We start from the raw sequence: 19,188 nt of genomic DNA on the forward strand, positions 1-19,188 counted from the left end.
ACTTTGTTCTCTTCTTAAATCCTATAGATTGAGGAGTTCTAATTTCTAGAATATTTAAAAATAAATATAATGTTAGGGAAAAAATATCAATTTGAACCTTATTGTAGGCTGAATTATGTATCTTAACAAACACATGTTCTTAATCTTAATATGCATCCCTGTGGGTGTGAACCCATTGTAAGCAGGACCTTTTTAAAGTTAAAGTGTGGCCAACTGAAGTAGGGTGAGATTCCTGGAGGCCTTATAAAGACAATCCCAAAGTCACAGAAGGGAGAAAGGAGAAGACATCGCTATGTGATGGGAAAGCCGAGGAATGCCAAGGATAGCCAACAGTCAGAACAAGAAGGCTACAGTCTTTGGGGAGAAAGCAAGCCCTGCTGATATCTAGATTTTAGATTTACCCTACTCTCAAAATCATGAGCAGAGGTCTGGATTGTGGGGTGACTCTGGGCGCCAGTGCTGCTTCTCTGCCCACCAGCTGCGGCAGGTGGTAGGGGCATGAATGTGGGTCCGGGAAGTGGTAGGTGAGTGGGTTGGGAGGAGCACTGGTCCCCCAAGGATCCCCAGAGTGCAGGGGCAGGGACCAGGAGGTGCGGGAGAGTGGGGCTCTTTCCTCTGAAACGTGTTGTGGGGCCAGTCTGGCCTGCTGTCAGGGAGCAGCTTCAGGTAGGTTAGCCCATGAAACAATATGAAGAGAAGAAATAGCCTATTAAGAATATTGGCCCACAGAGAGGGTGGCCTTCTTGGATAATCCAACTAGTTCATCATTCTAGCTCATATTTGACAGTCACATGTGACTACTTCCAACATGGGAATGTGTGAGATGGTTCTCACTGATCATGATGTTGACCTAGAGAAGATTTAGCCTCCTTCAGTGCCTGGAGACAGTGAGTCAAATTCAGGGATGCAGTGGTGAGACTCAGGGCTATGTATATGCCCAGTCAGTTGATATTACCTCACGTTGGGACTTTGGTATTAGAAGACGCTCAAACACAGCTCAAAAATAGGAATGATTCTGGAAAGAGAGACAAAACCAGATGAAATGCAAAAATATTCATTGGAAAGAAAGAAATTCTAAGCAATCAGCCCAGGAGTTAAAGTTACTCTTTGAAAAAAGGTTCCTCAAAGAAAACTCTCCAGGGTCTGGAAAGCAGTCAATATCATCTGTATGCCTGGAGCAGGGCCTTCTGCAGCTGAATAACCCTTTTAGAGTATCCTAAATTTGATGGCAAGGGTCATGTAGGGACAACAGCAACCAAGAAGATCGACATTTACCTCCCCCTGAACTCCAGCCAGGACAGACTGTTGCCCATGACTGTGATGACAATGGCCAATGCCAGAGTGCAGGACCTCATTGGGCTCATCTGTTGGCAGTACACAAGTGAAGGATGGGAGCCAAAGCTCAATGATAATGTCAGTGCCTACTGCCTGCATATTGCTGAGGATGATGGGGAGGTTGACACAGATTTCCCCCCGGTGGATTCCAATGAGCCCATTCATAAATTTGGCTTCAGTACTTTGGCCTTGATTAAAACGTATTCATCCCATGGTCTGACACCTGAAGAGTCACTCTTTGTTCGAATAAATGCTGCTCATGGATTCTCCCTTATTCAGGTGGACAACACAAAGGACACCAAGAAGGAAATCTTGCTGAAGGTAGTGAAGTGAAGGAAAGGATCCCAGAAAATTTTAAGCCCTCAGTACCGCCTGGAGAAGCAGAGTGAGCCCAAGGGTGCCAAAGACCTGGAAAGCACCTTGGAGAGCCAGAGTGCATGGGGGGTTCTGCCTGATCCACGAGAACAGTTCAAGGGCAGATGGGGTTTTGAAGAGGTTTCACAATTTGACAAGATATACTTAGCAACCACCAGTACAAGTCACTCAAAGTCTGCATGATCCACAGACTACGATTCAAAACTGATGTACAGTTAGGTATCTCTGGAGACAAGGTAGAGATAGACCCTGTTATGAACCAGAATGCTAGCATTAAGTTTTGGATTAAGCAGAAACCCATCTCAATCAACCTGCTCTGTGCCTGTGACCTTGCTAAAGAAAAAAGTCCCAGTCCTGCAATATTTAAACTCACGTATCTAAGCAATCATGACTATAAATACCTCTACTTGAATCTGATGCAGCTACCATCAATGAAATTGTGCTCAAGGTTAACTACATCCTGGAATTACAAGCAAACACTGCCCAGGCTATTTTGCTAAAAAATAAAGAAAACTGAACAGACGTACAAGCTTCAGCTTCCAGAAAGAGAAGAAATCAGGGCAGCAATGACCCTGGCCTCCAGCTTCAATCTGTTGATGAAGCTCAAAGCCTGCCTGCCAAGGCCCAGGTGGCCGTAGAGCCCACCTTGTGTCCTGCAGTCCTGGGGAGAGAGGCCAGGCTCTGGCTCATGGACACAGGGCTAGTGGGCTCATGGGGAAGGTATGGGAGGGACACCCCCTAGATGGTCCTGAGGGGCAACAGCTATGGTTAAGAGTGCCCGGGGGCCAGACCACCACCAAGAGGAACCACGTGCTGCCCAGCCATGTTCACTGCCCAGTGACCTTGCCCGAGGATGTACAGAGCCATGCCCAGACACTTCCTTGCAACCTTGATCAAATTTCTATAAGCAAATGAAGAACAAAAAATGTACATTTCTTTTTTTCCTTTTGATAATAAACAGGTGCACTCTTCAAAAAAAAATCATGAGCAATAAATTCCTATTGTTGAAGCCAACCTACTGTGTGGTATTTGTGACAGCAGCTCAGACAAACTAAGACAATCCTATAGGTTGCATTTTCATTATGTAAAATCATAATGAAAATATAATAAATGATTGATCATGGAGCTGCCACCATCCTACATAGACCATATGGAGACATTCTTTTCAATTCCTGACCTTGACATAGGAAAATGAGGCTAAAGCTTGGGAATAGGTTGGGAACATTCTTGGCTTAAAAACCATAGACTACTAAATAGAAGGACATCAGACTCAAGGTAATGAAATATTGAGAACAAGACCACAAATTAATATCAATTCCATTTTACACTTACTTACACAGCACTTTGTAATGTTCAACCTTATTTCACATATTAACTCAGATTCCCACAAAAGCCTTGGGAAATCATTGTTACTATTCCAATTTTGCTTATGAGATGGCAGTCTTAGATAGTTAAATGAATTATCCAAGGCCGAGAGCTATAGCAACAATGTTAATAAATATCGGCTTTAACTCCGGTAATAATATTCTAATGTTGATGTTAATAACTTTGCACATGTCAGCTTTAAAAGCTTAAAGTATGGTTGATTGCTATTTCTAGAAGGGTATAAATAGCCAAATGAGTTAAAATAGATAAAAGGGGGGACACCCAATATAATAAAACATCCAGTAAAAAAATCCTTAAAGAAGATTAGCTTAAAATACTTGGAAAGATTGTAACTTCTTTTTTGTTTTTAACTGTGCTAGCCAGAATCAAGAGAACTTGTCTCTGAATTCTTAACAGATCCATAAAACTTAGAATTAAGACAAACTCTTCGATACAAGCTCTGATTTTATACTCAGGCTTTCATCACTGCTAGAGAACATTTTTAGGATATTTATGAAATATTTTTGACTCAGAATACTAGCAAATCATTAAATCAGTTTGATGTGCCTGTGCTCAGAAAATTTTGTTTATGGATATTTATATTATTCTTACAATGTTACAGTATTGAATTGCATTCTGCTTCAGTTTAAAATACAATATACATATTTTATTCCTCCATTCTCTGGACGCTGGGATGATGATGACCTCTCCACCTCTAGATCAAGAGGGGGCTTAGATTCCACATGGATGATGGATGCAATTCCTCTGCTTGCAGTTGTTGGCACTCTTGATTCCCTGGTGTGGTGTTTGACCATCTTCACCTCCCTGTTAGCTGACCTGCCTAAGTCCAATGAACCAGAGAGTAGGAGTCGCAACTCTGCTGAGGTTCAGGGCCCAGCTAGCACATGGGTAGTCAAGAGATTCAAGTCCCCTGAGTATGATGGAGGAGATTATTGGTGTGGGAAGAGTGGGGTAAGGCGGTGGGGGGTATTTGGGAACCTCATATTTTTTAATGTAACTTTTTTTTGTGATGTATGTATCTTAAAAAAATATAATTTATAAAAATGATGGGGTAAGGGGGTAGGGAATGGGGTATATGGGAACCTCTTATGTTTTTTAATGTAATGTTCTTTGTGATCTGTTAACTTTAATTTAAAAATGCAGCAAAAAATATATAATATAAATCTTTCAAGGCTGAAACCAGGAACTTTGAAAAATGCTTAGCAAATATAAAAATGCAGAAATTTATATTTCAACTGTGAAGAAAAAACATGGGGAGAAATACAGAAAATATTAAAAAATATTTAATCTAATTAGACTGTCTTTCATAGTCTGTGCCTATAAAAACTAGCCAACTATAATTTAATGTTTAAGCATTTTATACCACCAAGGTATTAAGAAATCCAATGGGGGGCTATAGCCTGTTTTGTTAAAACATTTTCCACTCTTCACACCAGATAATCACTCACTATTAGAAAATATCAAACAATGTACCATTATCAATTAAAGTCCCATTTCTGTTAAAGATAAGGTAATTTGCAATTTAATTATAATAATGTAAACTACAATGTAACTAATAACATAGTGTTCATTTGTGATGGATAATTAGAGTGGTCAGTAAATAAACCATCACAATGAAAAAAAAAAAAACAGGTAAGGGAATCAAGATGGGAAAGTGAGATGCTGCAGGGCTCTGTCCCCCGACAGAAGCTTTGGACAATTGCAAGACCTAGCAGAAACATATTTCTCAAAGTGCCAGAAAACAGTTAAAGGACTGCAGTAATAGGGAGAGAGTCAAATCAAGAGAAAGGCAGATTCTCATAGCACCAGAATCTAGTGGTGCCTTGGCTGGCTCCTCCCTCATCCCCTCACCAGGTCAGGGTGGAGCCAGCCCATGCTCCCACTGTGGGTTTCTGGTGTTGGATCCAGAGAGAACAGAGTAACCCTCATGCACATACTGGGAGCTTCTAAGTCTGGCCCAACATATCTTGTGGTACACTGAGGGACTTAACAAGGACACATGCTGCAATTTCACTGTCCTGAAACTTGCCCTGTGTGTAGATGCAGCTCCAGAGTCTACTATAGAATCCTGTAGGAGAACAGTCAAGTCATGACTGCCCAGAGCAAGGAACTGCTGACTGTAGGACATACAGTATAGTGCCTGTGACTGTGAGGAAGCTGTTTCCTAGGGAAGTGAGGACTTTCATATCCATGGAAATGGAGGAATTTCTAAGGCTACATGTACATGACCAAGACATGCACAGAAAGGATAAGGGAGGCCTTTTTCCTTTGGCCTAGAGCTATTCTCTAAACTTAGTGTATGGATAAACTCTGAAGAAGAGCACTTACACAGGTCAATCTGCAATCTTTTTTACTTATTTTTGTTAGCTCCTGGCATTCAAGGAAAGCTCTGTCTAATACTAGCTAGACACAAGCTTAGGGAATAGACCTTTCAGAGTCTAAATTTCAGCAATAATACATTAAAATATCAAAACATGCCAAAAGATGACAAAACACATAAAGAAAAAGGAAGTGACATACCAAGTAAAGGGTAAGATTAAAGTATTAGAAACCATCACAGAGGAGGACCAGTCCTGGGACATACCAAATAAAGACTTTTAAGAAGTAGTCCTAAACATTCTCAAAGAACTAAAGAAAAATATGGGCAAGGAATTAAAGGAAATGAGGAAAGAGATGGGCACAAAGAGACTATCAATAGAGAGATGGAAATTAGGATAAAAACAGAGCTGAAGACCACTGTAACAGAATTTAAAAATTCTCTGGCAGGGTTCAACAGCAGATTGGAGCTGGCAGAAGAAAGAATCAGTGAACTTGAAGATTAGACCATGGAAACAATCTAGTCTGAGGAGGAGAAAGAAGAATGACGAGAAGTCAACAGAACATGAGGAACCAGTGGGACACCAATATACACATTGTGGGAGTCCCAGAGAGAAGAAAGAGACAAAGGATCAGAGAGACTATTCAAAGAAACAATGGCTGGAAGCTTCCCAAATATAAAGACATGAATAGACATATCTAAGATGCTCAGCATACTCCAAACCGAATAAACCAAATAGACCCACACAATAACATTATAATCAAATTATTGTATGTCTATGATAAAGAGAGAATTCTAAAAGCTACAAGAAAGAATCAACATTTCATGTACAAGGGAGCCACGGTAAGATGAAATGTCAATTTCTCATCACAAACTATGTAGGCAAGACAGCAGTGGGAGGAAAACTTTAAAGTGTTGAAAGCAAAAACACTGCCAACCAAGAATTCAACATCTGGTAAAATTGTCCTTCAATAATGAGGGAGATCTGTGTGATCTATTTATCTTAAAAAAAAAAAAAAAAAAAAAAAGACAATAATAAAAATAAATAAATAAATAAAATGAGGGAGAGATTAAGACATTCCCAGATACACAAAAGCTGAGAGAGTTCCTCATCACTAGACTAGCCCTATAAGAGAAGTTAAAGTGAATTTTGCAGATTTACAGGTAAGGGCAACAGATGATAGATCAAGCTTTTCTACAGTTAAGGTAGCAATATGAGCAAATAAAAATGTCAGTGCTATTGAATTTTTGGTTTGTAACACCACTTTTTACTTTATTGCAATATCTAAAAAGGTAAACACATAAAATGTAATGATAAATCAGTGTTTTGGACTTATAATGTATACATATGTAATGTCTGACAAGAACCACACAGAGAGACTTCTGGGAATATGGAGAATTAGAAAGGCAGAGGGATCACTTCTCTCCCAGAAAAAATAGCTAGAAGATAGGTGGAGACTATCTGGAGGGCTGTTCTGGGGTTTAGGACACCAGAGGAAGGCTAGACATAACCCAGAAGAGAGGTTAGAAAAATTCTGTGAATAAAGCTGCAGTAGCAGCTGCTCGAGTCCATCCCCCTACCCTCAGAGCAAACAGAAGTGGGTCCTCCGGCAACTGGCAGGCAGCTACAGACTTGAGAATTTGCAGGGGGCCTCTTCCTCAAGAGAGGGGAGAGGGAGAGACACAGTCTACAGCAAAGTCAGATTTGGCCAGTGAACTTGGTCTGCTTGATTGGAGGGGTACACACTTTGAGTCAGGTGAGGCCATGACATTGTTTGCCCTAAGAGCCAGCAGAGGGCTAAAGAGAATTTGCCTTCTTAGACACCCTCTCTACTGCCCTGAGCTGGTGACTGAGGACACAGAGGGAGGGAGGGAATGGGTAGCCATGGGAGTAAAACAGCTTCTGAGAAAGTTTCTTTCCAAGGTAGGCCTGCCCTAAGGATATTGCTTCTGCACTGTCCACTCTGGCAGAGTTACAATGGAGGGATTCTCCACTAGCATCTGGGGACTGAGCTGAACAGTCTGACAAAGAGCACCATCATCTCATAGATTAGAAAAGTGCATGAAAAAGGGAAAAAATAATAAATAATTAAAAGAGGTAAGCAGGTGCATTACTGCTTCCCTCTCGAGGACCTTTGGAAACTGGCCTGCACCCAAGTAAATGGGTCTTTAGCCCTAGTTTGAACAATTATACAGGGGCAATCCTAAATATCTTGAACAAATTGAACCAAGAATCAAAGAACAGTGGTAGCACACAGTTACTTAACAGTCAATCCCTAAGCAAGAGAGAGAAATTGAACATCAAAGAAAACTCAGCACCATAAGCAGATGCCTAGACATCAGCAAAAAATTACAAGCCATACTAAGAATAAAGACAATATAACTCAGTCAATGGAATATGTCAAAGTTCCAGATGAGACACAGAACTTCACACAATCAGTGAAGTTAATATGACTCCTAAATCAAATCATGGAGTTGAAGGAAATCATGGCTAAAGAAATAAAGACATTAAGAAGACAATGGGTGAGCACAAAGAAAAATTTGAAACCTTGAATAGAAAAACAACAGATCTTACGGGAATGAAAGAAACAATAAGTGAGATAAAAAATACAATAGAGGCATACAACAGCAGATTTGAAAACATGGAAGAAAGAATCAGAAATGCAGAGAACAAAACAGCTAAAATTGAAAAGATAGAACAATAAAGAGAGAAAAGAATGAAAAAAAATTGAGCAGAGGCTCAGGGATTTGAATGATAGCATGAAGCACACCAACATACATATTCTGGGGGTTCCAAAAGGAGAAGAGAAGGGAAAAGGGGCAGAAAGAATGCTTGAGGAAACAATGGCCAAAATATTTCCAACTCTCATGAAAGACATGAAATACATGTCCAGGAAGTACTGTGTATTCCTGTTAGAATAAATTGAAATAGATCTGCCCCAAGACACATAATATTCAGAATACCAAAGATAAAGAGAAAATTCTGAAGGCAGCAAGGGAGAAGCAAAATATTACATACAAGGGACATCCAATAAGACTTAGTGCAGATTTTTCTTCAGAAACTAAGGAGGCAAGAAAGGAGTTGTATGATATAATTAAGGCAATAAAAGAAAAAACCACCAGTCAAGAATACTTTATCTGGCAAAATGTGCATCAAACAGGACAGTGAGGTTAAAATAGTTATGGATAAAGAGAAATCAGAGTGTTTGTAAACAAGAATCGAGGTCAACAGGAAGTACGGAGGGAAATTCTGCAGCCAGAAAAGAAAAGACCAGAGAGGCTTAGAGGAGAGTGTAGAAATTAAGACTATCAAAAGGGTAACTAAAAGAGTAGAAAGACAGACAAAAATAAAATGTGATGTATGAAAGCCAAAGGATAAAATGGTTGAAGTAAGTAATGCCTTTACAGTAATAACACTGAATGTTAATGGATTAAACTCCTTAATCAACAAACATAGGCTGACAGAACGGATAAGAAAACGTGAGCCATTCATACACTCTCTGGAGACTCAGCTTAGACTGAATACTGCAAATAAACTGAAAGTGAAAGGTTGCAAAAAAATATTTCATGCAAACAGTAACCAAAATAGAGCAGTAGCTATACTTGTGTCAGCAAAAACAAACTTTAAATTCTTTTTAAAAAATCAAAAAAAATTTTTAAGAGATGCAGAAGGCCATTATATATTAATGAAAGGGACAACTCACCAAAAAGGAATAAGAGCCATAAATATCTAGGCACTTAACCAGGGTGCCACAAAATATATGAGGCAAACTCTAGCAAATTTGAAAGGAGAAATAAGCATCTCAGCAATAATAGTTGGAGACTTCAACATGCCACACACATCAATAGCTAAAAGAACTAGACAGAAGATCAACAAAGAAAGAGAGAACTTGAGCAATATGATAAATGAGCTGGACCTGACAGACATATACAGAACAGGGTACCCCAAACCAGCAGGTTACACAGTCTTCTCTAGTGCTCATTGACCTTTTTCCAGGATAGAAGACATACTGGGCCACAAAACAGCTCTCAATAAATTAAAGAAGATTACTTCAATCCAAATCACCTTCTCTGATCATAATGGAATGAATGTAGAAATCAGTAATAGGTGGGAAAGGGAAAAATAAAAACTTATGGTATACAAAGAAGGCAGTGCTGAGAGGGAAATTTATAACCCTGAACGACTATACTAAAAAAGAAGAAAGAGTTAAAATCAAAGACCTGACTGAACATCCATAGAAGCTAGAAAAAGAACAATAAACTAATTCCAAAGTAAACAGGAAGAAAGAAATAACAAAGATTAGAGCAGAGATAAATGGAATTAAGACCAAAAATAAGATAGAGAAAATCAATAAAATCGACAAACTCTTAGCTAAAAAAGAGAGAAGATGCAAATAAATAAAATCAGGAATGAGAGGGGGGACATTATGAATGATCTCACAGAAATAAAAAAGATATAAGAGGATATTATGAGAAACTGTATGCCAAGAAATTATACAACCTAGATGAAATGGACAAATTCCTAGAAATGTACAAACAACCTACATTGACTCTACAAGAGTTACAGGAACTCAACAAACCAATCACAGGTAAAGAGATTGAATTAGTTATCAAAACTCTTCCACCAAAGAAAAGTTCAGAACCAGATGGATTTACAGGTGAATTCTACCAGATATTTCAAGAATTAGTACCAAACATGTTTAAACTCTTCCAAAACATTGAAGAGGAGAGAAAATTACCCAATATATTTCATGAAGCCAAGCCAGATAAAGCCAGATAATAGCCAGATAAAGATAAACCAAATAAATATACAAGAAGAAAAGAAAATCACAGACCAATCACTCTAATGAATATAGATGCATATTAAAAGAATTAATATGCTGTTGATCAAGTGGGTTTCTTCCTGGTAGGCAAAGGTGATTTAACATAAGAAAATTAATGTAATATACCACATTAACAAATCAAAGGGGAAAAAAAATGCATGATCATCTCAACTGATAAAGAAAGGCATTTGACAAAATCCAGATTCCTCCCTTGATAAAAACACTTTGAAAGATAGGTATAGAAGGAAAGTTCCTCAACATATTAAAGGGCATATATGAAAATCCTACAGGCAACATCATACTCAATGGGGAGAGGCTGAAAGCGTTCCCTCTAAGATCAGGAACAAGACAAGGATACCCACTTTCACCACTGTTATTCAACATTGTGCTTGTAGTTATAGCAAGAGCATTAGGCAAGAAAAAGAAGGAAAAGGTATCCAAATTGTAAAAGAGGAAGTAAAACTCTTAGTATTCGCAGATAACATGATCCTATATTTAGAATCTCCTGAAATATCTATAACAAAGCTATTAGAGCTAATAAACGAGTTCATGAAAGTGGCAGGATACAAGATCAACATGCAAAAATCAGTAGTGTTTCTATACAGTAGTAGTGAGCAAGCTGAGGAGGAAATCAAGAAAAAATTCCATTTACAATAGCAACAAAAAGACTCAAATAGCTAGGAATTAATTTAACCAAGAATGTAAAGGCTCCGTACTCAGAAAATGACAAAACACTGCTAAAAGAAATTTAAAAAGTCCTAAACAAATGGAAAGCTATTCTGTGTTCATGGATTAGAAGACTAAACCTCATGAAGATGTCAATTCTACCCAAATTGATTTATAGATTCAATGCAATACCAACCAAAATTCTACCAGGGTACTATACAGAAATAGAAAAGCCAATTACCAAATTTATTTGGAAGGGAAAGAGGTCCCTGTTGGCCAAAAACATCCTGAAAAAGAGGAGTGAAATATAGTAGGACTCATGCTTCCTAACCCTGAAGTGTATTATAAAGTGACAGTTATTAAAACAGCATAGTACTGGCATAAAGATAAATACATCGATCAAAGAAGTCAAACTGAAAGTTCAGAAATAGACCCACACCTCTATGGTCAACTGATTTTTGATAAGCCTACCAAGTCCACTTTTTTGCGGCAAAATAGTCTCTTCAACAAATGATGCTGGGAGAACTGAATATCAGTAACAAAACAATGAAAGAGGACCCATATCTCACTCCTATATAAGAATGAACTCATAATGGATTAAAGACTTAAATTTAAAAACCAGGACCATAGATAATGTAGGGAAGATAATGTAGGGAAACACCTACAAGACCTTGTTGTAGGTGGGGATGTCTTACCTTACAACGAAAGCATGAGCAACAAAAGAAAAAATAAATAAATGGAACCTTTTCAAAATTAAATTCTTCTGTATCTCAAAGGACTTTGTGAAGAGGGTAAAAAGGCAGCCGACTCAATGGGAGAAAATAATTGGAAATCACACATCTGACAAGGGTCTAATATCCATGACATATAAAGAGATTTTACAACTCAACAATAAAAAGACAAATGACTGGATTAAAAAATTGGCAAAAAAACTGCACAGACCTTTATAAAGAAGAAATACAAATGGTGAAAAATAACATGAAAAAATGTTCAACATCACAGGCTATTAGGGACATGCAAATCAAAGCTACAATGAGGTATCATTTTACATCTACTAGAATGGCCACTATTAACAAAACAGAAAACTACAAATGTTGGAAAGGCTATGGACAGATAGAAATACTTATACACTATTGGTGGGAATGTAGAATGGTATAATCACTGTGGAAGTCTGTTTGGTGGTTCAAAAGGAAGCTGATATATATTTGCCACGTGACCCTGCAATAGTACTACTAGGTATATTCCCAGAAGAACTGACAGCTGTGACACAAACAGACACCTGCACGCCAATGTTCATAGTGGCAATATTCACAATTGTCAAAAGATAGAAACAAGCCAGGTGTTCATTAACTGATGAATGGAGAACAAACTGTGGTATATACAACAATGGAATATTATTCAGCTATAGGAAGAAAATGAAGTTGTGAAACATATGACAATATGGATGAACCTGGAGGGCATTACGTTGAGTGAAGCAAGCCAGACACAAAAGGACAAACATTGTATGATTTTGCTATTATCAATGAAATATAATGAGCAAACTCATGGAGTTAATAGCTAGAATATGTCACCAGAGAATAGAATGTGAATAGAGAATGGGAAGCTGCTGTTGAATCTCTGTAGAATAGGTAAAAATTAGTTTGTGAATATTTGGAAATGAATATAAATGGTGAAAGCACAGCAAAGGATTTGTAATTAGTAGCGTTAACATATGGAGATGATAGTGGACTGGTTTTTCTTCTTTTTTCTGTATTTTTTTTGAATAGTGAAAATGCCCTAATATTTGATGGACATGATGAATTCACAAATATGTGATTATACCAAATGCCATGGATTGTACACTTTAGATAAACTGTATGTTTTATAAACAACAACAACAAAATAATAGGGTGGGCTGGTGGGAAAATACACCAAATAAAAGATACAGATGACAGTAATACTTTGATGATGATCTTTTACGATATGTTACAAATATTTTACAACAATGCAAGGTATTTGTGGTAGGGTGCTGTATGGGAGCCCTGTATGATGTTATGCATGTTTTTTTGTAAGTTCACAACTTTCACTATACACTTATTTATATATATTCATGTATGAATGACAAACTTCAATAAATTTTAAATGAAAAAAAAAAGATCGGCAGAGGAATGTAGTTTGTAAATACTATTGAATTTAAGTTGGTATCAATGCAAAAAAGACTTAAAGATTTAGGGTGCTAAATTTAAGCCTCATTGTAATTACCAATAATATATCAGTGCATATGCAAGTTCATCGAGACAGAAAGTGGAGTACAGATTGCCAGGGGCAAGGGCAAGAGGAATGAGGAGTTAATGCATAATGGGTATATGGTTTCTGTTTGGGGAGAAAGTTTTAGTAATGGAAGGTGGTAAGGGTACTAACCATTGTAACTATGGTTAACCCCACTGAATTTTAGATTTGGAGATGGTTGAGGTGGGAAGTTTATGTTATATATATATATAATTAAATGTAATATGTAATTCTGGATGGGATCTAACAAGGTGGGGTAGAAAAGTCTCAAAAGGACATTATTGATACATACGAAAAAATTACAACACAGACTAAGTTTTCTATGTTGGAATTCTCTGTGTGGGTTTTATATTATTTTTGTAACTGTTCTATAAGTTTGAAAGTATTTCAAAATAAAAAAAAGATTAAAAACAAACCAAACAGGTAAGGGAACTGTGCCTCTTTCAACACTTGGTGACTAATGAGAGCCTGAGCGGAGATACCAATTTCCCCACATACGTCTTAATGTTGTGCAATAAAAGCATGCATTGGAGACAATTCTGCTAACCTAATGTAACCACCAGGTAAGCGCCAGTTCAGAAAAACCCACAAAGAGAAATAAGTGATAAAATAGTATATAGCTGAAACTAACTCATTTATCAATAAAGACAGAATAATTAGGCATGCCCAGACTCTATGCCCTGTGATAGAAATGAGTAATGGGAACATTAACTACATTATTTTAAATTAAGGACACACTTTAGAACACCCAAAATCTAATAAGTGTTCTCTACCTAGGTTTGAATTATACGTAGAAATGTGGAAATGGTGAAATGTTTAATGTTATAAACCATAGAGGTGATTTTTCTTTTTCAGGTTGGAAAAAAAATATGTACAGAGCCTCTTGCTAATACTAATAATAAGATCAGGCATCAAACTTTTTCACCATAAAGAAATTGAGTTGTACAAAAATCTAATCTGTTTAAAAGGCAATTATTTTCTTTTAGCAAAGATGCTATGTAACGTATGCTTCTTCACTCTACAGTTGGTATGGGTGATGCAAGTGTATCAGTTTAGTTAGGATAACAGGTTGTTTTTCAATCCAATTATTACTTGCAGTTAAATCACAATTTCTATTGAGTTACAGCAATATGACAGCTTTTAAATTAATAATTTATTACAGATATAGCAAAAGAGATAATTTTAAGATATTTTCCCTGAAATGGCTTTTAGACAGAGTTCCTAATGTAGCATATAAGTAAATTATTTAGATTTTCTGCATAGTACCAGTTTGCACAACTACAGAAATCCAATTGGGATTTTTAGTGTTTTGGCTTCAAATACATAGACTTCCCCAATTCAAAATACAGCTTGCTTGAAATCCAACTAGATGAGTATTTACCATCTTTAGTTGGCATAGACTATCGTATATTTGTCAATCACATGTGCATATATGACATAATATATAAACTATATATTCTGCTTTATCAACAAGGCTGTGCATCCCCTGAGGGCAAAGACCATGTCTATTATCTTCCTGAATAAAGTGAAGAGAAACTGAAAATACCCATAAATTCACATATTTAAAAACTATAAGTGTTGGTAAAGAGCAGAATCCATCACTACTTTCAAAATTGAGAGGAAAGAGAAGAACTGTGATTTTGCAGCCAGCATATTCTGTACCTCTCTCATCATAATTCTTGCCAAGAGCTTCACAGTCAGTCAACAGTGAATATTTAGATATTCTAAAAAGTATCCTTAAGCACTTTTTCCCTCTCTTGGGCATCCTTCAAAAAACAATTCCTTATTCTGAGAAGGCCAATTAAGGAAATATGATATTGCTGGGCATATCTTTCCCCCTCTCTTTTGAAACTTCTACTGGTGATAGTCTTCAAAATACTGAAAAGAGGCTCCATGCCAGCTGCCCCTTATTCCCTGGCCCCTACTGTGAAAATACAGAGATTCAGGGGAACAGCATATATGCACAGTTGACATCAACAGCACATCTTGAAATGTAATTATTGCAGGTAAGTATGAAATGTCATTTTCTTCCCCTACAGGAAATTTTTGAAGAAGATAAATCAGCTTCACAGCTGGAAGATGAGTGGGTTAGATGATCATATTTGATTGTGCAAAGGGATAGGAAGAGTTTTAGTGTACTTATATTACTATTAATTTTGCTTAGTAGTGCTTATTGTGTGAATTTGGGTAAGTCACTGCTATTTAGTAAATAGGACTGACAGTGGATGAGATCCACTGATAGTGGATAATCTGTTGCCAGAAACAAATGAAAAGTGTTCCTATCGGCTGCAAAATGGTCACTGAATTTTCTCTGGTTTAATTTGAAAACATACATCAAAGAACACATAAATGAATATGGCACATTGTTTTTTTTACCACTGCAGTTTTCTTTCACATATACAATTATCCTATAGTCTTTGAAATTAAACAAAAAAACCCTCTAATGTAAAATATTGTAAATGCAAAATAAGATCTTTTAAAAATATGAACATCCCAGTTTATGAATTTTCAAGAGGTATAAATATGGATGATAATAGGGAGTTCAGTAGTTAATAGTTTTTAAAAGTATTTCTTTACGTACTGAAATATATCCTCATGGTACACAAAGGATAGATTTAACTGAGGAACAATCAATTTGATTGTTAGTAATAACCACAAAGTACTGTTAAATATGCTTTAAAGTAATCAATTTCTCACACCTATTTCAAGAGAGGTTAGCACTAATTAAATAATGCTGACACTTTACAATAACAGAAATTGTAAGGATGTGGACCTACAACCCTCTCTAGTAGTTTTAGATTTATTTTAATTAATTAATTAATTTATTTCTCCCCCCCCCAGTTGTCTGCTCTCTGTGTCCATTTGCTGCACGCTCTTCTGTGACCACTTCTATCCTTATCAGCGGCACTGGGAATCTGTGTTTCTTTTTGTTGCGTCATCTTGCTGTGTCAGCTCTCCGTGTGTGCGGTGCCATTCTTGGGCAGGCTGAACTTTCTTTTGTGCTGGGCTGCTCTCTTTACGGGGTGCACTCCTTGAGCATGGGACTCCCCTAAGTGGGGGACACCCTTGCATATCAGGGCACTCCTTGAGCGCATCAGCACTGCGCATGGGCCAGCTCCACACAGGTCAAGGAGGCCCAGGGTTTGAACCGCGGTCCTCACATGTGGTAGGTGGACGCCCTATCCATTGGGCCAAATCTGCTTCCCTTCTAGTAGTTTTAGTAGGCCTTTATCCAATGTCATTAACTTAAAAGAAATAATAGGAACTAGCTTCAAAGAATCTTTGAGTAGAAGTTTGGAGCAATTATCTTCTCCGTGGTTTTAAGGATTTTGGTAGGTCCTAGGTAGACTCCCAAAACACTGCTCACTTTTTGAAATGGTGCAAAACATGTACACTCGGAAATATGCATTTTATGAGAAGAGGGTCATGTTCCATCTCATTCTCAAAATGGACTGTGAACCCTAAATGGATAAGAACTATTGAGCAAGCCCACCTTCCAGTTCACAAATAAGTCGGCATGGTTTTAATGGCTGCCTCAAAGACAAACCTAGATTAGATGTAAAAGATCTAGAACCAGGTCTCTTGAGAATCAGTTTAGTGTACTATTATGTCCACATTATTTTTCTCAGAGAGTCAGTCAGAAAACAATGTGATAATTGTCACAGTGCTTTTGTGACTAGATCTTATTACAAGTAAGAGAGTAGTATCTACAAATACAAAGTCTGAAGATAGAAAGTTAATATTGAAGGTCTACATGGAAAAAAAATTGTGGATCTCCAGACAAACACCAAGCGGTCTCAAAGCCAAGTTTATACCTACTCTGGCTTACAACCCTGAAGCACATGTTGACAGAACTAAGCCCCCTGTGATGTGTACTTTAATGTGTTAATTTAGCTAGAGTGTCCAGTTCTTTGGTCATATTCTAGCCTAGCTGTTGCTGTGAAGGTATTTTGTAGATATGATTAGCACCTTTAAGTAAAGGCTCTGATCCTTGAATAATGTGGGTGGGCTTCATCCAATCAGCTGAAATCCTTAAGAGCATGAACTGTGGTTTCCAGAAGAAATTCTGCCTCAAGACCATATCATGCACTCCTGGTATCTCCTAAGGCATTTGGACTGAAGACTGCAAAATCAACTCTTAGCCGTGTTTTCCGGTCTGCTGCCTGCCTACCTACAGATTTCAAACCTACCACCCTCACAATTGCATGCCCAATTCCTTAAAATAAATCTTGTGTGTATGTGTATGAACTATTTCTCTGGTTCTGTTTCTCTGAAGAACCCTGAGTAATAAAACCTCTGAAGGGAAAAATGGATCCTGACACATCACATTATATAACAGCGCACTACCTCAATTTAATATGATCCAGAGGTGTGGACTCTACACATCTTTTTCCCCAAACACACATACACATGTGCACACACACATATACATACACTATAGAAAGGTATAGAGTGATTTCAAGATCTAGATATATGGCATACAAATGAAAACAAAGCACTGAGTTTAACTGATTTATTAGCCAAAGGAACAAGAAAACAATTAAACAGTAATTTCATGAATAAAGTCTTCAGGAAAGAAGGGCACTAAAATAAATAAGAATAAATGTGCATAAATCCTGCCAAACCACCCTGTACATCCTCTCGGTGCTTTTAAAACGAGAAGTCTATTTTAATTGTGCCTATGCATCACTGTGTGTATATATGCCTAAGTATAAAGTCTAGCTCTACCATTTACTTATTGTATGACGTTAGGCAAATTACCTAAGGTGGATAACAATAGTACCTACCTTACTGGGTTGTTGTGAGGATTAAATTTGGTAATATGTGTTAAGAGTCTAGAATAGCCTCTGGCATTTTATGATGATAACTAGCTATCATCATAATCATCATTCTTACTATTACAAAGAGGTACATACGTGAGTGACTGCTTATGAGGAGAAAGGAATTAAGAAGTAAGTGTAAAACAAAATTGCTTATTAACAAAATGTTCAAGCTATGACAAAATTCTAACTAATCCCTGGGAGAACACTAGAAGTCTGTTCAACCCAGGTTTCTCTTAGGGGCACAATCCCATGGATTTTGCATATCAGGGTTCTCCACCCACATGGGAAGAGAAGATTGGGTTAATGTGGGTCAATGGAGCAGCCTTGCTCTCTCTTTAGAACTCTGGATGGGGCAGCTTCAGGTGCTCCGAGTTTCAGTTACACCAGGTCCTTGAGTGGGAGATATGATTTGTCCAAGTGTTTTGGCCTCTATAATACTTCTGAACTGTAGCCTAAATGAAGTAAGTGCTCTTAGTAAGTACTGTTTCTGGAGAAATAAAACACTTTGACGGTAATTTTAAAGATAATGGAATGTTCTTGGCATCTAAGGAGAGAGACAGTATCACTGATGCAATGTCATCATTAAACAGTGAAAATCTCAAATTACGTCGGGTTTGGATGATTCTGTCAGGCCATGTTATTCCGTGACAGAGACCCACCTGAGGCCATGGAACACTGGAAAGCTAATAGCTTCTAACACAAGAACAAACCCCAAGACTCCCAACGGGTCAATCTGTTACTATCACACAAATAGTTATTCATCTAGTGTCTATGTGTCAGACTACAGTCACAAATATTTCAATTTAAAATATGTTGTTAAAAATGAAGAATTTTACCTTTTCATATTCAGCAATGCCCAAGGTATTCCAGAGGGAGTATGAAATGCAGGTAGCAATTTTACCCCAAGTTCCACTGCTTTCTTTCGAAATATCTGAAAAGTTAAACAATTAAGTAAGCTATTGTTGTAAACAAAACATAGTAGCATGGAAGTGGTTCTACTTTAAAATTTTCTTTATATGAAAAAGGAAGAATTTCTCAAATTAAAAGAACAGCCTCTTTTTTTCCCTCCAGATTATTTACCAAGTAAAGGAAGAATGGTCCAGAGGCCAGCATGCTATAGGGTTTCTTCTCAATCTTGGCTGCACAGTAGAAACAATAAGTAGGAGTCAGGGAGGAATTTTAATAATCCTGATGT

The 19,188-nt window shown here is 37.5% G+C and overlaps 1 protein-coding gene and 1 pseudogene across 1 annotated transcript in view; one reads left to right on the forward strand and one right to left on the reverse strand.

Annotated features, from left to right (window-relative positions):
- The window catches only part of MAN1A1 (mannosidase alpha class 1A member 1), a 201,697-nt gene that overhangs the window by 61,314 nt on the left and 121,195 nt on the right, over positions 1 to 19,188 (reverse strand). Inside the window, exon 5 of the mRNA XM_004450482.5 lies at positions 18,830 to 18,924. Within this exon, the coding sequence (XP_004450539.2) occupies positions 18,830 to 18,924 (95 nt within the window). The remainder of the gene's footprint in view (positions 1 to 18,829; positions 18,925 to 19,188) is intronic.
- Positions 1,312 to 2,280, forward strand: LOC139439962 (target of rapamycin complex 2 subunit MAPKAP1 pseudogene; annotated as a pseudogene).

The sequence above is a fragment of the Dasypus novemcinctus genome, chromosome 11 (assembly GCF_030445035.2).
Source record: "Dasypus novemcinctus isolate mDasNov1 chromosome 11, mDasNov1.1.hap2, whole genome shotgun sequence".
Taxonomy (NCBI): domain Eukaryota; kingdom Metazoa; phylum Chordata; class Mammalia; order Cingulata; family Dasypodidae; genus Dasypus; species Dasypus novemcinctus.